The sequence below is a fragment of the Oryzias latipes genome, chromosome 13, assembly GCF_002234675.1.
Source record: "Oryzias latipes chromosome 13, ASM223467v1".
In the NCBI taxonomy this organism is placed as follows: domain Eukaryota; kingdom Metazoa; phylum Chordata; class Actinopteri; order Beloniformes; family Adrianichthyidae; genus Oryzias; species Oryzias latipes.
The window spans coordinates 27,720,389-27,743,473 of record NC_019871.2 but is presented as its reverse complement, the minus strand read 5'-3'; the positions used below and the strand labels follow the sequence as shown (position 1 = coordinate 27,743,473).

Below are 23,085 nucleotides of genomic sequence, written 5' to 3'. Positions count from 1 at the left end.
ACCAATTTCATGGTCTAAAAGTTGAATCAGCTCAGCATGCACATCCGCATTTTTCTACTTTAGCTTCACCCCTTGACTCTCCTTTATTAGTCCTAATAAATGTAAATGTACAAATTTAGTGTCCAAAATCTGATACTTCATTTTATATGACTGTCTGCTCTACATCGAAATTTTTTTATACATCACAACTTTTTTATGGCAAAGAAATCCTGAGGAACTCCTCAGAGCTGGTTAAAGGACTGAAAGGAAAAGGAAGGTGGCCAAAGAGCCTCTTGGGATATTTATTAAAACAAAACAAAAAGTTAAAACTGCTTTTTCAGCAAAAGGGCTCACGAACAACTCAAATCAGTTACTCTCACTAAATGCATCAGCAATGACTTAACATACATCACTTACCCGCAAACCTGCACCCAATAGTTGTGAAGGAGAAACATTTCATCCTTTGCCAAATAATGTCATCACACATATGTAAAGTGATAATAAAAGATATTCTGAAATCACATTTTCAGCCGAGAAAGCATAAAATAAAATCACTCAGCAGGTGCACTCCCATTAGGACTTTTCCTATTCTAGTTTAAAGTAACAATTCATTTTAACAAGGATTTAATTCATATCATTATTTGTGGTTGCTGATAGGATTTCTCAATTCTTTGACCTAAACCAGTGACTCAGAGAGAAATACCTGGTACTGAACAGGACGGTAAAGTTGTCCAGATTATTTGGATTTCTTCAAGATAATCAAGTGTAAATTAAATATGTGTACAAACAAGTTAACAAGAATGAATGTCAAATCCATTCCCATTTTAGTTTCCAAAAGTTCAGCCCATTCTTGTTTATCCACATCCAAATAATCCAAAGGGAACATTCTTAGAACATTCTAGCACACTGTTTGGTCACATGACTTTGCTAAATTCAAAGTGTTTTAAAACATTGGACTGGAATGATGGTTGATCAGTTTTTGCTGACATCTCAAGTACAGTACAGACTAAAGGTTTGGACACACCTTCTCACTCAAAGAGTTTTCTTTATTTTCATGACTATGAAAATTTTAGATTCACACTGAAGGCATCAAAACTGTAAATTAACACATGTGGAATTATATACATAACAAAAAAGTGTGAAACAATGGAAACTATGTCACATTCTAGGTTCTTCAAAATAGCCACATTTTGCTTTGATCACTGCTTTGTACACTCTTGGCATTCTCTTGATGAGCTTCAAGTCACCTGAAATGGTCTTCCAACAGTCCTGAAGGAGTTCCCAGAATGCTTAGCACTTGTTGGCCCTTTTGCCTTCACTCTGCGGTCCAGCTCATCCCAAACCATCTCCACTTTTCAGGTCCGGTGACTGTGGAGGCCAGCTCATCTGGTGCAGCCCCCCCATCCCTCTCCTTCTTGGTCAAATAGCCCTTACACAGCCTGGTGGTTTGTTTGGGGTCATTGTCCTGTTGAAAAATAATTGATGGTCCAACTAAACCCAAACCGGATGGAATAGCATGCTGCTGCAAGATGCTGTGGTAGCCATGCTGGTTCAGTATGCCTTCAATTTGGAGTAAATCTCCAAGAGTGTCACCAGCAAAGCAGCCCCACACCATCACACCTCCTCCTCCATGCTTCACGGTGGGAACCAGGCATGTAGAGTCCATCCATTCACCTTTTCTGCGTCGCACAAAGACACGGTGGTTGGAACCAAAAATCTCCAGTTTGGACTCATCAGACCAAAGCCCAGATTTCCACTGGTCTAATGTCCATTCCTTGTGTTCTTTAGCCCAAACAAGTCTCTTCTGCCTGTTGCCTTTCTTTAGCAGTGGTTTCCTAGCAGATATTCTACCATGAAGGCCTGATTCACACAGTCTCCTTTAACAGTTGTTGCAGAGATGTGTCTGCTGCTAGAACTCTGTGTGCCATTGACCTGCTCTCTAATCTGAGCTGCTGTTAACCCGCCATTTCTGAGCCTGGGGACTCGGATGAACCTATCCTCCCCAGCAGAGGTGACTCTTGGTCTTCCTTTCCTGAGGCGGTCCGCATGTGAGCCAGTTTCTTTGTAGAGCTTGATGGTCTTTGTGACCGCACTTGGGGACACTTTCAAATTTTTCCCAATTTTTCAGACTGACTGACCTTCATTTCTTAAAGTAATGATGGCCGCTCATTTTTCTGTACTTATCTGCTAATTTCTTGCCATAATCCAAATTCTAACAGTCTATTCAGTAGGACTATCAGCTGTGTATCCACCTGACTTTTGCACAACACAACTGATGGTCCCAACCCCATTTATAAAGCAAGAAATCCCACTTATTAAACTTGACAGGACACACCTGTGAAGTGAAAAACATTTCAGGTGACTACCTCTAGAAGCTCAGAAGGAGAATCAATAAGCCAATTGATTAACGACTTGCCTCAGAAATATTGATCTCGTTGGATCATAAGAATATAAACCGATTCATTAATAAGATTGATTATTTGTTGCACCCCTACAGTAAAAAGATAAGTCACCCATAGAAAATGGTTTACTTCAATCTTTAAACAAATTAATTCACTTCAGTCACCATTTGTCCGAGATACGGACACCGCCATTAGGAGACAGATTGTAACCCCAAGCAGTGGTTGTTCCGAGTCTGTCTGACTCAATGTTTCTATGGCAACTACTGTTGCCATTCAGGAGTGAGCTTGTTGGAAGTCCACACCACTATAAGTTGAAAGCAGGCTCGGGAGAATCTGTCGAACGTTTTAAACGCTAAAGGTGGGGTCCAGTGGGCACCACATGCTTTTACTGAGACATCTGATGAGTTATTTTATTACTTGAATAACCTACAATAAAGACAAATATATCATGAAAAAAATAGGTTTAACAAAAACATGTTAAAAAAACGTATCAGAGCAAGAATTCCGACAAATACAATGACTGAGTAACAACTGTTTGTTTTTCAATAGAAGTCTATTGGATTTGGGGTTTTTGGAGCCAGCGGGTACTTCCTGTTTGGAAAGTGAAAGGGGAAGGAGTTACTAAGTCCAGTTCTCCTATGCAGTCAGTGGTTGTACTGGGATTGGATTCTTATGTGCCTGCATTTCATGACACACATTGATTCTATTTTTGACACTAAAGATCACAGCTACTTATTCGACACACCGGAGTCTATTTTCTTCTGACTGCCAGCAAACTGCAATGAATTTCTGCACCTGGCAACCAGGGGGAAGTCATTTATCTCTCAATACCCATACAACACAGCAGTGCTGGCATTTATCTTAATGTAAAATAACTTTATTACCAAGCAGTCAACACCTACACCCCTGATGCAGAGAGAAAACTGAAACCGCACACAATATGCAAAAGAAAGATGGGAGTTACCAAACACAAAAGGAAACAATGTACTCTTTTTAAAATCTTTAGCAGTCAATATTTTTAATTCTAAATAAAAAAAAAACACATTTTCAGCTTTTGTTTTTTTTTGTTTGTAGAGAACGGCATGAGCCTCCATTAGAACAAAGGTACACCTTTAACTGGTTGCATGTCTCCAACAGGGACACAACAACAAACACATTTTCATATCAATCTATCAAATGTGTGCTTATATACAGTACAGTATGTGGAGAAACAGGGGCATCCACATGGAAAACATGCAAACTTTAAAGCCTCGATTGAACAAAGAGCTCTTTCACAGGCGTTATAATAGTGAAACCACAGTGAAACCACGGTGAACTAAAAATGGCCATAAAGGAAAAGCTTTTAAGTGTTTTTTCTTATTATGTGCCACACCTATGGACACATGGCAACTGCCAATCATGTTTCAATGCACAAATACATTTAACCATAGTGAAATCAAATACATTACTTGTGGAAAAGTCATGAAACTGATTTAAAGATTTTCAATCAAACGATGACAGAAAGCGTCCTTGGCAGTTTCCACATTAAGTATAGATTTTTACATGTTTTATAGGGAACTTAAACCCATCGCTCTGTTCAAGTGCTGCAGCGGGCTGCTGGGCAAGAGTCAGAAAATAATAGGATTTGAATGTTCCAAAGCAGTGTGTCGTTATTTACTTATTAGCATTGATGTGAACAGTTTCATGACCTGAGATTTTGGCCATTGTCTCCAAACTCCAATAGAATGCATGCATTTTTACTTCGTCTTTGTTTATCTTACAGTTTGTTTCTTGTCCTGATTGTAACTTAATTGACATTTTAAGCTAAAGTTTAAATGTTTTCTATTTAAAATAATGGTATAATTCCAAATGCTGCATGCCTAAACTTTATTTCTGCCTTTTTTTTTTTAGTACAATTTAAAACAATTCATTTTCCATGTTAGCAAAAGGCAGCCAATGATCAACATGGTCTTATTAAGTTTCTAGCCTCAAAACTGAAGACGAATATGAAATGTGGCAAGGCTGCTGGCTCCACAAAAAACTCCAAAGTTTTACTTTTTCATGTTTTTTGTTTTGTTTTTAGCAGCAATGCAATTTTTAGAATTCAGAGACGGTAAAATGAATGTTTGTGTTGTGTGGGGAAAAGGCTTGTGTTGCTGCCAGAGGTCAGAGCAGAGCTGTGGAGTGGAATTACAACCACGTCAAGCATCGTTGCAGACAAGATGCAGCCGCAGAAAGTCTCACCTTTTGCCACTCATGTCATAGCAGTAAGGATGCTAATGCTGCAGCTCGCAGTGACTCATTCCCAAAACAAAAGATTGAAAGAAAAAACAGTTGCCTACAAGTTATGTTGTCTGCTGCAACAGTCAGACAGGAGTGTCAAAAACTGGAGAACAGCTGCAAAGAATGGATCTGTCATTTAGATCTGTCATTTAGATCTGACCACATCTAAAGACACGGAAATTCTCTGACATTGATGATTCAATTTTCTGTTTGAGCTTCAGCTTAGCAAACAAATTATGATTCTACCCTTTTAGCCAAACTTAAACAAACAAAAAAAACAGAGCAATTTCCTTGGGGATAGTTTCAGTATAGCTGTGATGGTTCATTAGAAATTTGCCTCTATGTTGCGGGCAAGACCACTGATGCAGAGTACGCCCCCCCCACTTCCTGTCATCCATCAATTTACATTGCTGGCCCCCTGTCATTCTCAACCTAATATTAGCAGTGCAACAAAAATGGCATGCAATATCGGAGCTATCCAGTCGTAGAGTTTTGATCCAGAGTCCAGCTCAGATGAGGAAAACAGAGACGTACATGGATCTGTTTGTCTGCAAGTGGATGATCAGAATGGAGCAGAGCAGGGAGCTTGTGGCTCGCTAATTATAGCTTCTATGTCACAACCACGAGATTTTTTCAATGCAATTTTTTCATCTACTCCTGATTTATCACAACTTGAATAAAGAAATACTCAGAAATGCATTTTGGAGCTTAATTTTCTTTACAGAAAGCATTAAGAGAAAGAAGAGATGCAGAAAAAGAGGAAGACTTCAGAACAATGAATACCAGTACTCTGTCTGTGTCAGATGTGTGAAGCACACCCTACACACTCTCCATCAAACAAAAGAATGCTTAATAATTCAGAGCACAGCCACAATGTCAACATAATCCATGTAAGACTTCTTCATTCTTAATTTTCCCCGAAGTGGAATCTGCAGCGTAGCGTAGCGTGGAGTACTGACGATGCAAACTGAATTGTAGCTCTGTGTGTGCGTGTGTGTCAGTGTAGAAGTGGTTACAAGTTTTTTTCAGTTGCTTCTCTATCAGTGCTGAACACTGTGAACTCTGAAAATGAGACTTGTCATCTCTGCAGGGAACAGGAAGGGTGTGAGGAAGTCACTCCCATTGGCCACAGCATGCTGGGTTTCTATGTACAGCAGCCTCCCTGCAGCTAAGCTCTCTTTTGCTTCGAAAGTAGACTAATATAGTCGACAGTGGATCATATTATAAACCTGAAATCAACAGCAAACATTATTGGGACGGGGGCAACATCCCTAATCTGGAGTTATGAGTCAAAATGCAATGTGAAGGCTGTCTGTGGAATGTGAGGATTTGACTGAAGAGTCTTTCAGTACAGGAAGTGGACAGCAAACAAACATGCAAGTGTGTTGTTGTGTTGATGAGTGTGATTACAGAGCTCCATGACCCCTCCTCACTTGCTCCTCCTCCCCTCCGCTGATATGTGTATACCTGTATGTGCTGGCTGCAAGTGTTTATGCGTGTTCAAGCCGGCTGCAACCGAAGAGCAAGGGGTGTTTCAGGAAAGGGGCTGAGTGGTCAGGTGGCAAAGTGGAAAAACGACAGCTCAGGACAGGCAGTTGGGGGAAGAACACACAAAAAAAAAGAGCAAGAGACAGGGAAAACAGGGCAAACAGAAACCAGAACCAGGAGGGAGGGTAGGCTGGGACTGAGGGTCAGCTAAAAGCAAAGAAAGTGCAAGTGCACAGTCTGTGAAAAAAAAGGCTGGTAAACTTGCAGGAGAGCGCACATTTTCACCAAAGAAAGAAGCTGCAGAGTGCACAACTGCTGAGGACATTTGGACAAAATGCTGAGGAGGAGAAGTGTTTCTTTCGGAGGATTTGGATGGTATGTTCCCTCTAAATTCTAAAACAATGGGCTTCCTATTGTTCCAAGTAGTCTAACGATATTAGCACTTAGTGGTGTAACGGGAGAACGGAGGGTTTTGCAGAAATGTGAACTCCTGTCATGAAAAGGAAGGATGGGTGGGGAGACTTCAGTATCTCACACCTCTAACTCTTTGTGTGTGAGACCAGACCGTTTTGCTGTATGTTGTCACCAATGTGGTGAAAAATGAAAAGCATGTTATTGTTGCATCCATCCCTCCTGGAGCCTCTATCCTTTCTGTTCCGGTTCTGCTGTACACTGGCTAATAGGACTTCCCATCATGCAATAGCATGGAGACTACCTGTGAGGCCATTTAGCGTTTAATGCTCTGACACACTCGGGTGGAGCGTTTTCATGCCGGCTCTCTTGTTCGCAGTCATTCTGACACTGAAACGCAGCTTCAGAGCACTTAACCTTCCCCAGGCGCGCCTGCAGCTGCGCCTCCACCCTGAGAGGCTGCAGCAGACGGTAACGGACCTGACAAAACGCCACGCCGGGCTTTACGCTGCTGAGTCACTGCTAATGTGTGATACTGAGACAAAATCAAAGCACGCCAATCAGATGGTTGTCAGTAAAAACGTATTAAACTCATTTGTTCTGCAAATGTTTGTGGTTTAAAGGTTTCGGACGAAACGATGTTTTGAACAAAAAGGTCCAGCTTTACTCAGTTTAAATCATTCTTTGCCAACTTGTGGTTTTTTATTTGCTTACATCTGGAAAAGCAAAAATGCTAACTTAAAATAAATGTATAAATTTAAAGTGACGTTTTTGTGGAATTCAGTACATGGATTTTCTAAAGCAGTGGTTCCCAACCCCCTGGCCTTGGACCGGTACCGGTTGTTGGGCCACTTAGTACCGGGCTGCAGACAGAAAAAAAAAATGCATCCACTAACTTTCATTATTCCCGTTTTGTTTATTTTCTCACACAAAATGAAGGTTTTTTTGGAGAAAATACTGAATTCTGTTCTCCACATCCGTCCTTCTCGACGCGTCACGTGACGTTAAGCAGCTGCTCGGACCGCTGAGTTAGTAGCTCCACGCTTAAAAGCTAACAAGAACCAATCAATAAAACGCTTTTGGAAAATTTTCTTTGAGAAGAATGAGTCAGTGAGAAAACCAAAGACCAAACCTTCAGCTTTAAAGTAAAATAAAGCTGCTGCTTACAGACAAAAGCAGGAGTTTTCCTCCAAAGAAAAATAGAGATTTATTGAGACGGTTGTTCCCACATAACAAAAACTGCTCGCTCTGCCTGACTCTTGAACGTTTCACACGTTGATAATACAGACACGATGAATTCTTGTTCATTATTATATTTACAAAATACCAGTTTTACGATGGTTGTGTCATTTTATTTTGCCTTATTTATCCGTCGCACCTTATAAGTCGGCCGCGGCTAAAGTTAGCATCCGGTTGCTAGCATCCACTTTGACGTAAAAAGGAGAATCTTCATCACAAAGTTAAAGTTTAAACCAGCCACAAACATTTGAAGATAAAGATTCAATCAAATAAAGTTGCTGATTTTGAACTAATAAAAGAGACATTTGTGAATTTTCCTACTGCAAAGGAGACTTAGGAAGGCATCTGTTAAGAATTTTGAGCACAGAAAATTTTCCTCTGTGTTAAAAAAAGAACACATTGAATCAGGATTCATGTAAAAGCAAAATATGATCAATCTTTTTGCCCTGAAAGATGATCAGAGATTGAGATCTTGGTGTTAAAATAGTGTTCTATAAAAAAAAAAAAACTGTTGCTTTTTTAAAATTATTTACAAATCAGAAACAACAAATTGTAGTAGGTTTACTAGATGGAAAAATAAACCTGAGACCACCATTGTTATTAAGAGAAGGTTTATCTTTCTTGACAAAGATGGCTTCTTTCACTCCTCGCTTAAACCATCCTTTCTCTCTGGCTAGAATTCGGACTTCACTGTCCTGGAACGAGTGGTTTGTGGCCTTCAGGTGGAGATGCACTGCAGACTCAGGTCCACTTGGGTTGGCTCTGCGATGTTGGTAAAGCCGCTTGTGTTGGGGTTGTTTGGTTTCTCCTAGATACTGTTCATTGCAGTTCTCTTTGCATTGGATAGAGAGGAACAATGGAACCAACCTGGATGAATGAGAGTCTTCATAGACAACTTCAACAAATCAACTATTTTGATTCATTAAATCTTTGTCTGTGAGGGAAAAAAATCTTTGTTTTCAGATGTTTTTTTTTACAAAATGTTTGTACTAGCATTTTAATATGAGACATAGGTTTTTAATAAACCGGAAGCATAATAAATATTAAAAACAAACTGAGAGCCCGTTCGGACTGGTCCGTGAAAATCCTGCCTGACATTAAAGCGTGACCCCAAAAAGGTTGGAGACCACTGTCCTAAAGGAGTTATTAATTTATACATCATTTTTCCCAACATCCATAACTTAGTCCTTTCTCATGAATGTAGAGGTGGAACGCATTCATTTTTATAACTTAATTTGTGATTGACAATACGATTCGTCATTCATTTAGGTTCATTTTGAGCAATTTGATTCAATCTGATTTACTGACTAGAATGAATCCAGGACATCTCCAACCATTAAGACTCAGAGAGAAATACTTGGTACTGAACTGGAGTTTGGTGTGACTGTGGCATAAGAAAATCAAACCATTCACATAACTAGGTCACATGACTACAAGCCCAACACTATTAATTCAGAGAATCATCGAACAGTTTCATGAAACAAAAAGATAGAATTAGGAGTGAACTTCTGCCCTTAATATGTTTAATTATCAATTATCATTTTATAAAGACATGGTGGCAGCACGAACTGTGTAAAACATGTTTGCGTGTTTAACTGTAGTTGAGTCTAAACTTATTTTCCTGACATTTGAATATCAGATGGTTGCCTCTTTGTTTTTGTGTCTGTTTCCTCGTCGATGTTCCCTTTCAGTCCCACATTCAAATCTCCTCTAAGAAGACAGCTCAGCTGCTGCTATAAATGTGTTTTTGCAGTTGTGTGCGTCGGTTATAGACGTATGTTTGTTTTCATGAAACACAGAAAAGGTTTAGTGTGTTTCAGGCATCATATTAAAGACAGTTGTTGGTGTCATTAATGTAGGAACAGAGTCTGAATATTTTACAAACCCTGAAGGCAAAATTTGGAAGCAGAACTGAAAAGTGAAAATGCTCGTCTCTGATTGTGTGTGTTTAGCGTGTGAACATGTTGTTGAACATGTTGTTATGAGGCATGAATATGGCCCCTATAAACAAAGGCAGCAACCAGTAGGTGCACACTGCGGGGAGATGACCTTGGTAAATGTCAGACTTTTTCTCAGACGCAGCGTCAGGTTTAGCTGTTGAGCCAGTTGACCCCGCATGGAAGTCAGAATGTTAAATACTCCGAGTTTTTGTGCCATATGAAACATTGCGGGCTACAAAAAGGATCACAAAGCTGACAAACTGCAGACAGACAGATGCCTGTTTGAAAATATTGCCAGAGGCCACAGGGGAGGCTGTGGAAATGAAGTCATAAATGTTTACTGCTCGCCCCTGATCTGAGCGGACAAAGCCGTTGTTTATCCCTGCAGTCCTGTAAAATAAAAGCACTAATAGTGATACATTTGACTGCTGCTTTGAGAAATCAATAACACCTCTCTTTGTGTGTGTCTGCCTTTTTTCTGTCTGGCTTTCTCCCAGGATTGACAAGTCGACTCTGGCTGCGCTAAGAGCTCGGTGAGTTCTCCTTCAGATTCTGGTCATTTACTTTAGATTGTGTCTTAATGCATAAAAACATGATCCCCTTATTGGTTGATCGCATCAAAAGGTGTGTACATTTTAGCAGAACTGGGCATAAAATAATGGCTTCTTCTGATCAACATGTTTTTAGATTATACACACTTTTTTAACCTTAGTCTAGTAAAGTTCTTCATCTTCGTCTGCTAAACTTCTGTCACTTCAAACTTCAAACTCTTCTCAGATGAAGCTCATTTAGTCAATCTGAGCTTTTGTAACACGATATTTAGTCCCAATGGATATATGAATGCTAAAAGTTACATTCAATCTTTCCACCTTTTCATCAAGTAATTGTAATATTCTGAGGAAATAACAGGAAAAAAGCATGACTGAAAAGTCTGATTTGCTAACAGGGTTGTGTATTCAGAGGAGATATTTAACCCCAGACTGAGTCAGAGGCACCTATTGAAGTGTAAATGTGGTTGATATACAGTATATACTGTATTATATATATATATGTATATGTATATAAAAGGAGGGGGGGGGGGTAGGTTCCCTAGGCCCTTAGTGTAAAAGCAGTTTGAGATGGGAAAGTTCACCAAATTTCAGCCATAATACAGTTCAACTTAAAGCCCCATCTTGATGAAAATTGTGTTTTTCACGTGTTCTTGTATTTTCTGATGGAGGGTATAGATTAATAAAATTGAGCTTTCTTAGTATTTCTTTATTCAAATCGTTGTAAAAAAAAATGCAGTTGGAAATCGGGCTTATTTGTGACGTAGAAAGAAACGATGGGCCACAGTCTTCCAGCTCTGCTCCATTCTGATCATCCACTTGCAGACGTCTTTGTTTTCCTCGTCTGAGCTGGATTTTGGATCTGAAATGGACGGCTGGATAGCTCTGATATTAATTACCCTTAATGTCAGGTTGACTGTGTGAGGGGCTGTAAGGTAGCGGGAGAGTGCGTTATCAATAGGATGGCGGGAAGGGGGATTGGGGTTGCACGACTGCTGCTCTGCAGAAAGTGTCCTATGAAACAACGCCTTTTTGTTTTTGTCCAAAAACTGCACGATCATATTTAAAAGGCCACTGGAAACACTTTTAAAATAGATCAAAAGATGATCAGGGTGGGACTTTAAGTATGCTGACCTCTATGCTGCCCTGCAGCTGTCACCAGTGACTGGATTTCAATCATCATGAAGTATGTCTGCAACCTCAAGAAATCTCTTTGCTTTTTCATCTCATTAATAATAACAATTTTAAGACATAGTGTCGTTTAATCACACATGAAAAGATGAAAATGCATAGAGCTGTACATTTTCTCATTAGTATGGAGCTGAAAGTTTGTGCTGGTGAGTCCTCCAAATGAAAATCATTGTGGGTGAAAGCCATTGTTGCCGTTTAATGAGGTTCAGTTCAGAGACAGAGCCACTCTAATGATGTTTTATTTACTGCAGCAGACCACATTTTTTTTATCAGTGGTTTCCCTGTTGCAGACTGATCACAACACACTGTCCTTACTCCTGCCCTGCTAGTGTCGTGCAGTCCACTTCAGTATCATCTGATTTTTGTCGTGTTTGTTGTGTAAAGCCTCTTTCCTCTGGAGCTTTAAAAGTTTTGGTTTGGATTTATGGGGATGCACGGACAGGGAAAATCCAAATGTAAATATTGTTTTAGGAATTTTACGGGAATCCTAATTTCCACACATCTGAGTCTGACGGGTCTGTTGCCATAATGACGCTATAAACAGCAGGTTTTGTGTGATCCTGCTAACTTCTCATCCCACGATCAGCTGTAAGTTGTTAGTGCATCAAAGATGCTTTATGATTAATTCAAACACATTTTTCCAAGTTAGTGGTTATTGAGGCTTGACTTGAAGTCACAGTAAAAAAGCACAGCAAACTTTGGTCTGATCTTTGCTCTGTGCAACACTCATTCATTAAGACAACAATGTGCCTTGATAAAATGTAAATAATAAAACAACATAAAAAGTCTTTAAAAACTGAAAATTATTATAAGGTTGATAACATGTAAACAATACATAAAAGAACATAGAAAGGGCATCGTTCAGTTACTAAAAACAGAAATATATAATTAAGCTGTCATTATACAAAAGTTTATCAGTCAGTAAAAAAAACAAGCTTTACAACTAAAAGTGTTGAAATAGTTAAAACCAGAAAAAAATATGAAAGAAAGTAGAGTAGATCAAAAAATAAATAAATTGAAGCCGTCCAGAAGAAAACGTGCAGATGTTCCAATTTAACTGTTCTCTCAAGATTATGATAAAAAAATATTGTTACATTTTTGTTTTTTTTACTAAAGTTTATTCTAATTTTTGTGGTTAAAAACATTTTCGAGGATAAAATCAGTCAGTCACCAATTCAATTCAATTCAATTCAATTCAATTCACATTTATTTGTATAGCCCAAAATCACAACAACAGTCGTCTCGATGGGCTTCGAAGTAAAACATGAACTCAAAAGGATCACGAATACAAAGAGTTCAATAGAAAAATACTAAAATGAACTAACAAACTGACTAAGCTATACTGGCATCCCTGCCCTTAGACCCCCCTTCGCGGTAAGGAAAAAAAGGAAAAACTCGGATTCCGGAAAAAACGAAGAAACCTCAGGGGTGCCCACATGAAGGAGGGATCCTCCCCCAGGACAGACAGGCGATTTACCAGAAATCTTAGAGAAGAATTAACTTATATAAATCTACAACTACAAATATAAAAGTCCAGCAGACGAGCTTCATCCAGCAGTGGTTGGGGGGACAGTCAAAGGCGCGAGTCGAGGCGGAGACAGGAACCACAGCCAGGTGTAGGAGCAGGAGCAGAGACGAGGTACACGGTCAGGAACTGGAGCACGGATGAGCCAACTGGAGTCTGGAAGCACTCCCACTCCCCAGGAGGGGAGAGGAAAAGAGGGACAATTCTGTATCCTAAAAACTCAGTTTATTCTCAAAAAAAGGCTTAAATCCTATTCATAAATCATATTTCCAAGTTGTTTAGACTTTAAATCATTAGATGAACTTGCTGGAACATTTCTGTTTTCCCCTAGAAAGATCTGAAAGCACTTAATTAAAGTTGAAATCTGTATTTTTATTGCCCTTTTCTGACTCATGGGATGAAAAAAAAATTTCTGTGGATAATTTTCTTCCTTTTTTTAGCCAAGCGATAACCATAACCTTAATTTTCCACTTAGAAGCCCTTCCTCCTCCTCCTCCTCTTCCTCCTTCTGTCTTTTCCTACGTGCATTTAATTAGTAGCACCTGGCGCTTGATCATTTTCTTAATTTGAATGGAAGCAGTGGGGGTCCATCCGGGGATTGAATAATTCAGACAGCCACATGAAAGCTTGTCTGAGTGAAAGTCAATGACTAAAGTCAAGGTCTTCTATTAATCTGGTGTATGATGATGGGGCGGCACCTTGAAATGCACAACTGTGGCCCAGAGCGGCATGCAGGTGAAAAAAAACACAAAACTTCAGATAGGGTTACTGTTGACTTTGTTTACAGGACAAATTTGGTTAGCGTGTGACATGTAAATGAAGATCTGCTTGTTCTCAGCGGTGTTTGCACACAGACGCAAACCGGCAATGAAAGCCTTTCCTGCCTGGCCAGGTGTCTTCAGAGCCTCTGCTGTGGAGTGGCTGTGAATATGAATGAGTGAGTCGTGACTCTTGTCTTTGCAGACGCAGAGAACTGTGCGTGTGTGTGTGTGTGTGTGTGCGCATGCACAGTCGATGTGTACAACACAGGTGAAAAGGGTCAAACACGGTAAAAAAAAAAAAGAAAAGAGAGACAGAGAACAGAGGATTAACCTACAGAGCCACAAAAATAAATGTTTCCTCAAATTACTAGTTTTTGGCTACAATTTTGTATTTTGTGGCCATTTTGTGCAAACAAATTAGCATTATGTGTGCAAAGATTAGTATTATGTGTGAACGAATGAATAATTTGTGTGTAAAAATTATCATTTTGTGTGTACAAATAAGCATTATGTTTGCACACATTAGCATTTGTGTGTACAAATTAGCATTATGTGTGCACACACTAATAATTTGTGTGTACAACTTAGTATTATGTGTGCACACAGTAGCAATTTGTGTGTACAAATTATCATTTTGTGTACAAATTAGCATTATGTTTGCACACATTAGCATTTGTGTGTACAAATTAGCATTATGTGTGGACAAATTAATATTTTGTGAACACGTATTAGTAGCAGGAACTTTAAGATACTAAAGTACTAATTTGTGCAAAAAAATACAAACTCATTGACATAGAGCACTAAGTTGAAGGAACAATTTAAAATGTTTTTTTGTCATGTATCTGTATGAATCAACTCTAAATAATCAATTGCATCATACTTTGTGAAAGTACATCAGACATTGTTGTAAACAAAAACCAAATCACTACTATCTATATGGCATAAAAAGCTGATATGACTTTTTTTGTGGATATTATCAAAACTTTTTTAAAGACAAAGAATTTTCTGTTCATTCTTTGATGCAGTGGGCTTTAAAGGGTCCGGATGTCAACTCTGTGTTTAATGGAGCAGATTTGGTCGACATTTTTAGCTTGTGTCACAAATGTCTATGCTTGGTCAAAGTAGAAGAGACTTTGTTAAGTTTAATTTAAAACACAAAAGTCGCAGTTTGACTTTCTGCTTGTGTGCATCCAGTTTTTTAGAGTTAGCTTTCAAGCTGCCATATTCCTCAATGACCTGACTGCTATGAAAAATGTACAACCTGGAAAGCACAGGAGAATGGTGGTGAAAGAAAGGTGAAAGAAAGGTCAGTGGAAAGCCAGAGGAATAAAAAAAACCCAGCAGATATGTTGCTCACTTCAAAGTTTTAGGTTTTGGTGTGTGTGTGTGGGGGGGGGGGGGGGGGGGGGGGGGGGGGGGGGGTTAGGGTGCTATTTTGTCATTTTTCCTCCTTTATTGTGCTGACGTTGGGCTTTTTTGTTGCTCCAACCGCCTCTTTCTCCGCCTTCAAACGTGCGCACTGCACCTCATTAATAACTGCATAATCAAACCTGTGTGCCCGTGTGATCATGTGTGTGTGTGTGTGTGCAAACACATGAATCCGCTTTGTCTTGAAGAGGATGAATATTACAGGAGGGTGAGCAGGGGCAATAAAACAGTCCGGGGAGCAAAGGGGGCACACAGATCAGTCTGTACATTTTGTGTAACCATGCCACGCAAACTTTGGTAAGTAACCGCTGTTTATTCCTTCGCTGAGTATCCTTTCATTCACATTAATTAAACGCAGCTAAAAGGTCTCACAAAGCAATTCTGTAAGCAGTGATGTCTCAAAAACTGAACGTGTAGGACTGGAAGAGTTAAAAAAGCTGAAACAGAGGAGGATTGTACGAGTGTGTGTGTGTTTTTTTCTAGTAATGCAAAAGGTTGTCTTGCTCTAAGTTGTAGTTCTCTTTTCTTTGGAGAAAAACAACATGACCTGTTTTGCATTTGCTTTACCGTTTGGACCACAGCAAGACGGCAACAATCAGGCTCAATTTAAACAGATTTTTCATGCTTTTCATTAATGTTTCATATATGAGATGGTTGTGAAGGAAGGATGATTGGTGATTGGTGTATTAAAATTTCTTTAGATATTATATAAATGTTAATGTCCTCCTGCTTAAAGTGCTTTGATTGAATTAATCAACACATAAATCCACTTTTAGACAATATTATTAATCTCCGCCAACTTGAACCTTACTGGTCTTGTATCCCTTGTGCTATCTTGTGGGGTCCAGATGACCCCACTCCCAACGTTAACGTGCCTCCAAGGCACGTTAACGTTGGGAGTGGGGTCATCTGGACCCCACAAGACACTGCACTAAACCTTTTTTGTTCAATGATTTGTGATCTTCACTGGTGTCCATGGATTACATGAAATCTTTCCACCTTTATCCACCTTTGTCATGGTAGGGAGAACACGTCAATGTAAGTGTGGGGTCATCTGGACCCCACAAGATATAGCACAAGCGGTGTTTGGGACTCAACTGAAATGTGGCTGCAGTGAAAGGCTGGGGGGGTCAAACGTGTTGCTGATAATCCTTGTGTAGTCAGGTTAACACCATGCCCTAGCTCTGTAACATTTGACACAGAAGGATTCATGCTGCGTTACTCAACACCAGCAATTACTGTCACACACAGCGCTGACAGCTCCATCATTAACTCGTCCCTTCAGTTGACGGAGCAGAGATCGGCTCCTCCAGCTCTTCCAATTCCCGTTGGGACACATTTTATTTCCAAATCACGCACTTTAGTAGCCAAGAGGATTTTTTTTACTGACGCAGGCAGAACACAAAGGGTTTGAAGACTCACTCTGATGAAAATGGAGTTTTGGGTGTTTTTAACATCTTCTTATGGCATTTTGCTGAGGATGGAGGACATTTATAACACAAATATTGAGCTTTAAACTGCATTTCTGAGTATTTCTTGGTTCAAATTGCCGTTTTTCAAAAAAAGCTCATTTGTTACGTAGAAAATACGCTGGGTGGGCTACAAGCTCCCTGCTCTGCTCCATTCTGATCATCCACTGGCAGACAAATAGATCCATGTACGTCTTTGTTTTCCTCGTCTGAGCTGGAATCTGGATCTAAACTGTACGGTGGGATAGCTACAATACTGCTCGCCATTTTTGGTTGAAAGTGTGAGGGGGATGTAAACTAGCGGGAGAGTGTGTAAACAGAGACCTCTCAGCAATGAGGAGGGGGAGGGAAAGGAGGGGGCGGTGTTACTCTGCGCAATCAGTCCTCGCCGTAACTTAGAGGCAAGTGCAAAAGAACTACCAGCTCTGCAGAAACTATGTTCTAGAAAGTGACAGTATATTTTAATAAGTTTGGCTAAAAACGACATAATTATAATAAAAACCACTGGGAAAGTGGAAAATACCAAAAGATGAGTTTAAAGCAACTGCAGACTAATCTGTAGGGACAGTAGTGAGTGCAGTTTTCAAATTAACCATGGAAACCAAGCACACTTTCCTGTCTCCTTACTCTGCATCCACTAACACTTTTTACTGTATAGTAAAAGAAACTGGAAAAATGTCCTAGATTTTCCAACCTTTTCAGGCCACCTTTATTTGATTGAATTTTCATTCTCTGTCAAATGTTTGCGGCTGATTTAAACCTAAACTTTGTGATGAAGACTTTCCCTTTAACGTCAAAGTGGATGCTAGCAACCGGATGCTAACTTTAGCCGCGTCCGACTTTTAATGTGTGACGGATAACTAAAGCAAAATAAAATGACACAACGTCGTAAAACTGGTATTTTGTAAATATAATATAAACATGAATCCACCGTGTCTGCATTATCTGCGTGTGTGAAACATTCAAAAGTCAGTCGCCGCATATGTAAACGAGCAGCATCTGGAACAACTGTCTCAAGAAATCTGAATGTCGATTAAAACTCCTGGTTTTGTCTGTAAATAACTGCTTTTTGCTGAAGGCTCTTCTTTTTCCCCCCAAAGAAACTTTCCAAATGTGTTTTATTGTTTGCTTTGTAGCTTTAAGCTATAACTTGGCGGTCTGAGCAGCTGCTTAAAGTCACGTGAAGCATCAAGACAGACAGATGTGTTGAACATAATTTAGTATTTTTCCAAAATAAACCTTCATTAAAAGTATCAGAAAATAAAAAAAACGGAAATTATTCTAGTTAGTGTTTGCATTTTATTTTCTGCCCAGTACCAAGTGGCCCATGGCCCGGTACCGGACCGGGCCCCCTGGGTCGGGCACCCTTGTCTTAGATTGTTGTTGTTTTTTGGCTCCACCCCAGCTGAATTTCACAGCTAAATGTTCATACTGGTCAGCAGTTTCCAGTGATCCTGTCTGCTCGTGGGCTATACAGCCAGCTGCAGCTGCAGAGACCTCACCTTAGTCATCTATTCTTTGCATCCTTAGACCCCGCTTGTCTTCACACCATCCCCTTTATTCTCTCCTCTGTTCAAACAAACCTGCTGCTTAAATCCAAATGTAGCTCTGTTTCTTGGGTGTTTAGATTGGGCAAGCAGGGAAGAGTTTCTCCTTCTGTAAATCTTGTCAATCCTCCTCCAGGCTTTTTCTCTCACAGCTCTGTTCTGAGTTGGTGACATTGAATTAAAGCCAGAAGCAAATCGTAGTTATTATTTCTCCCCAATGATCAACTTCCAAATGTCTAGTACTTCCCTGAATTAAGAAAGAACCTACCCGTACATCATTACCAAATCCAAGTCCCTGATTGACCTGCTTTGACTTTCAACACGTGTTTTAGTAGGTAGAGCCTAAAAACGGTCCTGAAACATTTTGAACACGAACGCTGGAAGTGCATTTACGCACGTATGAACGTTTTATGTCGAGGGCAGTGTGAACGCAGCTTCAGAGTGCCATCAGGTGTGTTCAGTGTCAGAGCCCTGACGTTTGAGTTTCTCCATTTAACACATTGTATAGAAGAAGCTCTCAGCTGACCCCAGAGTGGAACGACAGAAGTAAAGCTGATACTTTAGACGGGCTCCAGAGAAATGGAGTTCATGACAAAGGTGAGAAGGCTTTTCTAAAAGTGTGGATGTGAGGTTCCATCTTTTTGAAGAAAAAAAGGGAATAAAAAAAAAGCAGCTCTGCCTAAAGCCTAGTTTTAAAGGGGCCAGGTGTAAATGTTATCTTACTGCTGGCATCATGGAAAAGGGCAAAAGTGCTGCTGCTATTTCTGGAGCATGGCATTTGCTCTATGTCCTCCTGTGCCTTTCTATGTTCCAGGCAACTACGGCGAGTTGCGACCACCAAACAAACATGAAACTGCATATCTGCTGGTATATTTACTCTGTGTGACGGCTTATTAAAGCTCCAGGCTTTGCTCTACAGCGCCAGGAGAAGAAGCAGTGATTAGTCACATATGGAGACTTAATGAGCTGCCAGCTGCATTGTGTTCTGCTTATGAGAAGTGCTTGTTAAAGCAGTGTACACAGTTGCAGCCACACGCCTGACCTAATAAAAACCTGCCATGTCGGGACGAGATAAAGGAGAGCAGCGGTAATGAAAGGACAGAGGTTCGTAGCTGTGAATATTACTCCAAGCCGGGGTTGATTTTGAGAGCAGGTGGATTCAGCTTTATCGCAACACAAACATGCAGTCGAGCGGGCGGACTTGATTGAAGCAGCCATAAAACATGCAGGACTTGTCATTTCAAAGTGTGTGTGAAAAATGGTACAGAAAGTGGAACCGCAAAGCCACAGACGCTTTGTATGAGAGCGATGTGAGAAGTGACTGAACACCACCCAAGCTCTCTCAACCGCCAGGAGGAAATTGCACTTCCCCTCCCCTCTCACTCCCAATGATGCTCAGTAATTCATGAGTTTCACTTTCAAATATTAGAATAACTCGAAGCACATTTACGCTTTCAGATCCAATGACAGCTTCACATTTTTGTTAGACTTCTCTCTGAAAAGTGACTTTTGGTTCCATATTATTGCATGAATCTGTTTCCTCTTGTGCAGCCACTAGAGGGCGCAGTGTGTCTGTGTAATGAAAGCAGCTCAATGGGGAAGCAGATTTCAGCAGAGGGAGCAATTTCACCATGATCTCCTTTGCTGCAGCGCTCCCACCTGTTAACATGCAACTTGTTGAGGACTGTTGTTTCATGCTTTAATAAGAATTGGAAGCTAAAAACATCATAGTTTTATTAAGAGAAGTTATTTTTAATGTTATCATCCTCTAATTTCACCTTCCCTGCTCAATTTTTTCCTCTCCTAGTTGCACTTTACACACTGCGTCACATTTCATCATCCTAATGGCTGTAGATCCCCAGTGCCAAATATGATCTTCTTGTTTTCTCAGCCATACTGTTTGCTGCAAACTACAGGGAGCCACAGTTGTTGCCATGGCAGTCAAAGCTAATGGTCACCTAAGGGATGGTCCAATATGGCTCATTACCATGGTGACTGCTCTGGTCGTCTCACCTTGAGACCAGATTTCATTGCCGCCGCATCAAAATATAACAGGTAATAGGGGAGCGGGTGCAATGTTGCTGGTTGCCAATAGCAACCAGAGTGTTTGGAGCTGCAGTGCGTGTGCAAGTGTGGGTTTCACCTAAGGGGGGATACATGGCAGGAGTGTGGAATCGCAAAAACATTTATGCAGAGTCTGAGAGCAGGAGAAGGTTCATTTAGTCACTGCCGTTGCTCAGACGGGAGTGATGTTTGGGGCGTTGCAGGTGTGGAGAGGAGCAGCGGCTTTATTAAACGCTGATCATGAGAGTAGCACCGCTTTGTGACCAATCAGACACAAGAGCCTCTGTGCACACCAAGGTTAAATCTGATTTAGGTAGTTGAGTACATCAAAGACAAGGGAAGCAGCACTGCATATTCTGGGGAAATGGCACGCCAAATTGACTGTGTGCTTTTAATTTGGTAAGACGTTTTCTACAGGCATTTATTTTTAATTTTTATAGCAAATATAAACACAGGAACGCTTATAGAAGTAAATCTGTATTTTACTGATTAAAAATATCAGCATTTGGTACAGACATTGTCAATGTAAAAGTTTTCTTTCAGTAACAATAAAGAAAAATTGAACAAGAGTTCAGGGAAAAAAAAGCCTTTCAGATCAAAGCAGGAATTAAAGTGTAAGCATTGACCTTTTCTCTAAGAAAACACATTTAATGAATATTTTATTATTTTGTTATTTAAGAAATTCATATAAGTATGTTGTGAAAACAGCTGCTGGCTACATGGGAAAATGAAATTTTGAGAACAGTGGCAGTGAAGCAAAGCAACAACGTTGAGCTAGTTGATATTTGATTAGCTGGAGGGTTGCTGCAGTTGCTATTGGTGATGTCATTAACTTTATCTGAATCAACACTCTGATCCAAGCTGGCAAATAAAGGACCGAAAATACCAGAAAACACTAAATCCTACTTTTCACTTTTAAAGTGTCTGCGTTCAGGGAAAATGTGAGTCATTTGAATGAACTTGTCTCTACATATTAGATCTTCTTTCAAACTGTTTGAAAGTACAGGTTTGCTTACTGTTTAAAAGGAGCTTCAAATTTTTTTTCTATCAATCAAAATGGAAATGCAATGGGGAAAAAATAGGAAAAAAAGTAAAACTATTTAAAAAAATATTTAAAAATAGTCATCTTACTGTATAAAGTGACTCTGCACCAATTGGTTAATGCGTATCATTTTTTTTATCACAGCTTCTAACCTTACTTTTGCAAACTTCTGTTTATTTTTGTGTTAGTTAATTACTTTAAACAGTTTTCTAAAGATTAACCATTTTTATCTAATCATCAGGGATGAAAACTTTAGTTGCAAAATCTAATCTGAAACAATTCCCTGTCCTGGTCTTCTAAATATATAGTCACCAGTGGGTTTGTTGTGTTTTGGTTTTTTTGTGTGTGGATGTGTGTTTTTCTGGTTAGGACTTCAGACTTGTTTCTCTGAAGTCCCCCAGACAACCAGCTGCCTCTTGGTTTTTGACAAATATTTACCTCCTGCCATTTCCGTGATGTTACACACACACTCACACACACACACACACAGACACACAGAGTGGTTGATAAGCGCACCATCTGGCCTGAGTGCCGCTGTAAAGGGCCCATAAAAAAGACCCTCATGTATTAGGAGAAATGGAGGGCTCCAGAAGGGGTAAACTGTGCAGAACAGGTAAACAGCACAAACACGTGCAGAGAGACCCTGGTTCTGGATGCACGTAGCTTAATCTTAAACTCACAAAACACCAAAGATAGGTAACAAATAGAGCGCATTCTAGATGTGTAAGAGGACTGTTTTGTAAAGATTTATCTGCCAAAGGATTGTACCATTTGTTACGACCCACCCTTTTAGGACCCTATTTACAGGATTAGGCCTTAGTCACAACTGTCCAAGTGGATGCAGACCAAAAATGGGCGGCACACAAGTTTAAAATTTTAAAACCGCTCGGTGAGCTCATAGAGCCAAAACATTCATGCACACTTGGTTGTAGAGAACACTAACACAACACGCAAGGGTGAGTAAGGCGAGACGCCGGAACATCACACGAAATTGTTCCCTGTGCTCTGTGTAAGGCACACGTGTCAAACTCAGGTCCGTGGGCCAGATTTGGCATTTATATATTATAATTGGCCCACGAAATCATATCACGTGTGCATTAGAGCTGACCCGCGGTATATACTGTACAACTAATACTACAAATCCCACAATGCTTTGCCAGTGTGTTGGCGCGCAGTCAAAACTGGCAAGCGCTCCTTTTATCTGTTGACAGTCATTGACAGCCATGCTCCAGTCACATCAGACAAATTGATTTCATCCTCCACAAAAATGGCCAAAGGAAAGATGGACAACAGGAGCTTTGAAGACAGGCGGGAGGCAGGTTATCTGTTCACGAATATAAAGTACAGACCTGTTTGTCTTGTGTGCGGAGCTAACGTGGCAGTAACCAAAGAATATAACATAAGAAGACACTATATGAAAAGGTTAAACATTACATATCAGTTGCAGTTAATTTTTTCAATAAATATTGGGTTTGGCCCATGACTTTACTTTACTGCTTAATTTTGGCCACTGTGAATTTGAGTTTGACCCCCCTGGTGTAAGGGGTCAATAATTGGCGTTCACATGATAATTGTGAACTCCTTTCATGTAGCCCGACTCTTGGAAACATTAACTGTATCTGAAAACTGGATGGAGTGGCTGTGAAGTCACCCATAGAAAATGATTTTCTTCCAGTTCCAACCAAACAAAGTCGATTCAGTCGCCATTTTTTCCCAATACAGATGCCGAGTCAAATGGAGTCAAATGACGTCAGTAAGCAGTGATTGGTCCGTGCTGGCGTAAATCATT

The 23,085-nt window shown here is 40.1% G+C and overlaps 1 protein-coding gene across 3 annotated transcripts in view; it reads left to right on the top strand.

Moving 5' to 3' along the window:
• Window positions 1-23,085, top strand: part of rap1gap2 (RAP1 GTPase activating protein 2) — a 123,658-nt gene that overhangs the window by 12,730 nt on the left and 87,843 nt on the right. For 2 of the 3 annotated variants that reach the window (XM_023961597.1, XM_023961596.1), the window contains exon 2: window positions 10,219-10,254. In XM_023961597.1, coding sequence (XP_023817365.1) covers window positions 10,219-10,254 — 36 coding nt within the window. Of the gene's footprint in view, window positions 1-6,134; window positions 6,507-10,218; window positions 10,255-23,085 lie in introns of those variants that run through there. The other variant, XM_023961599.1, reaches the window with a different exon arrangement.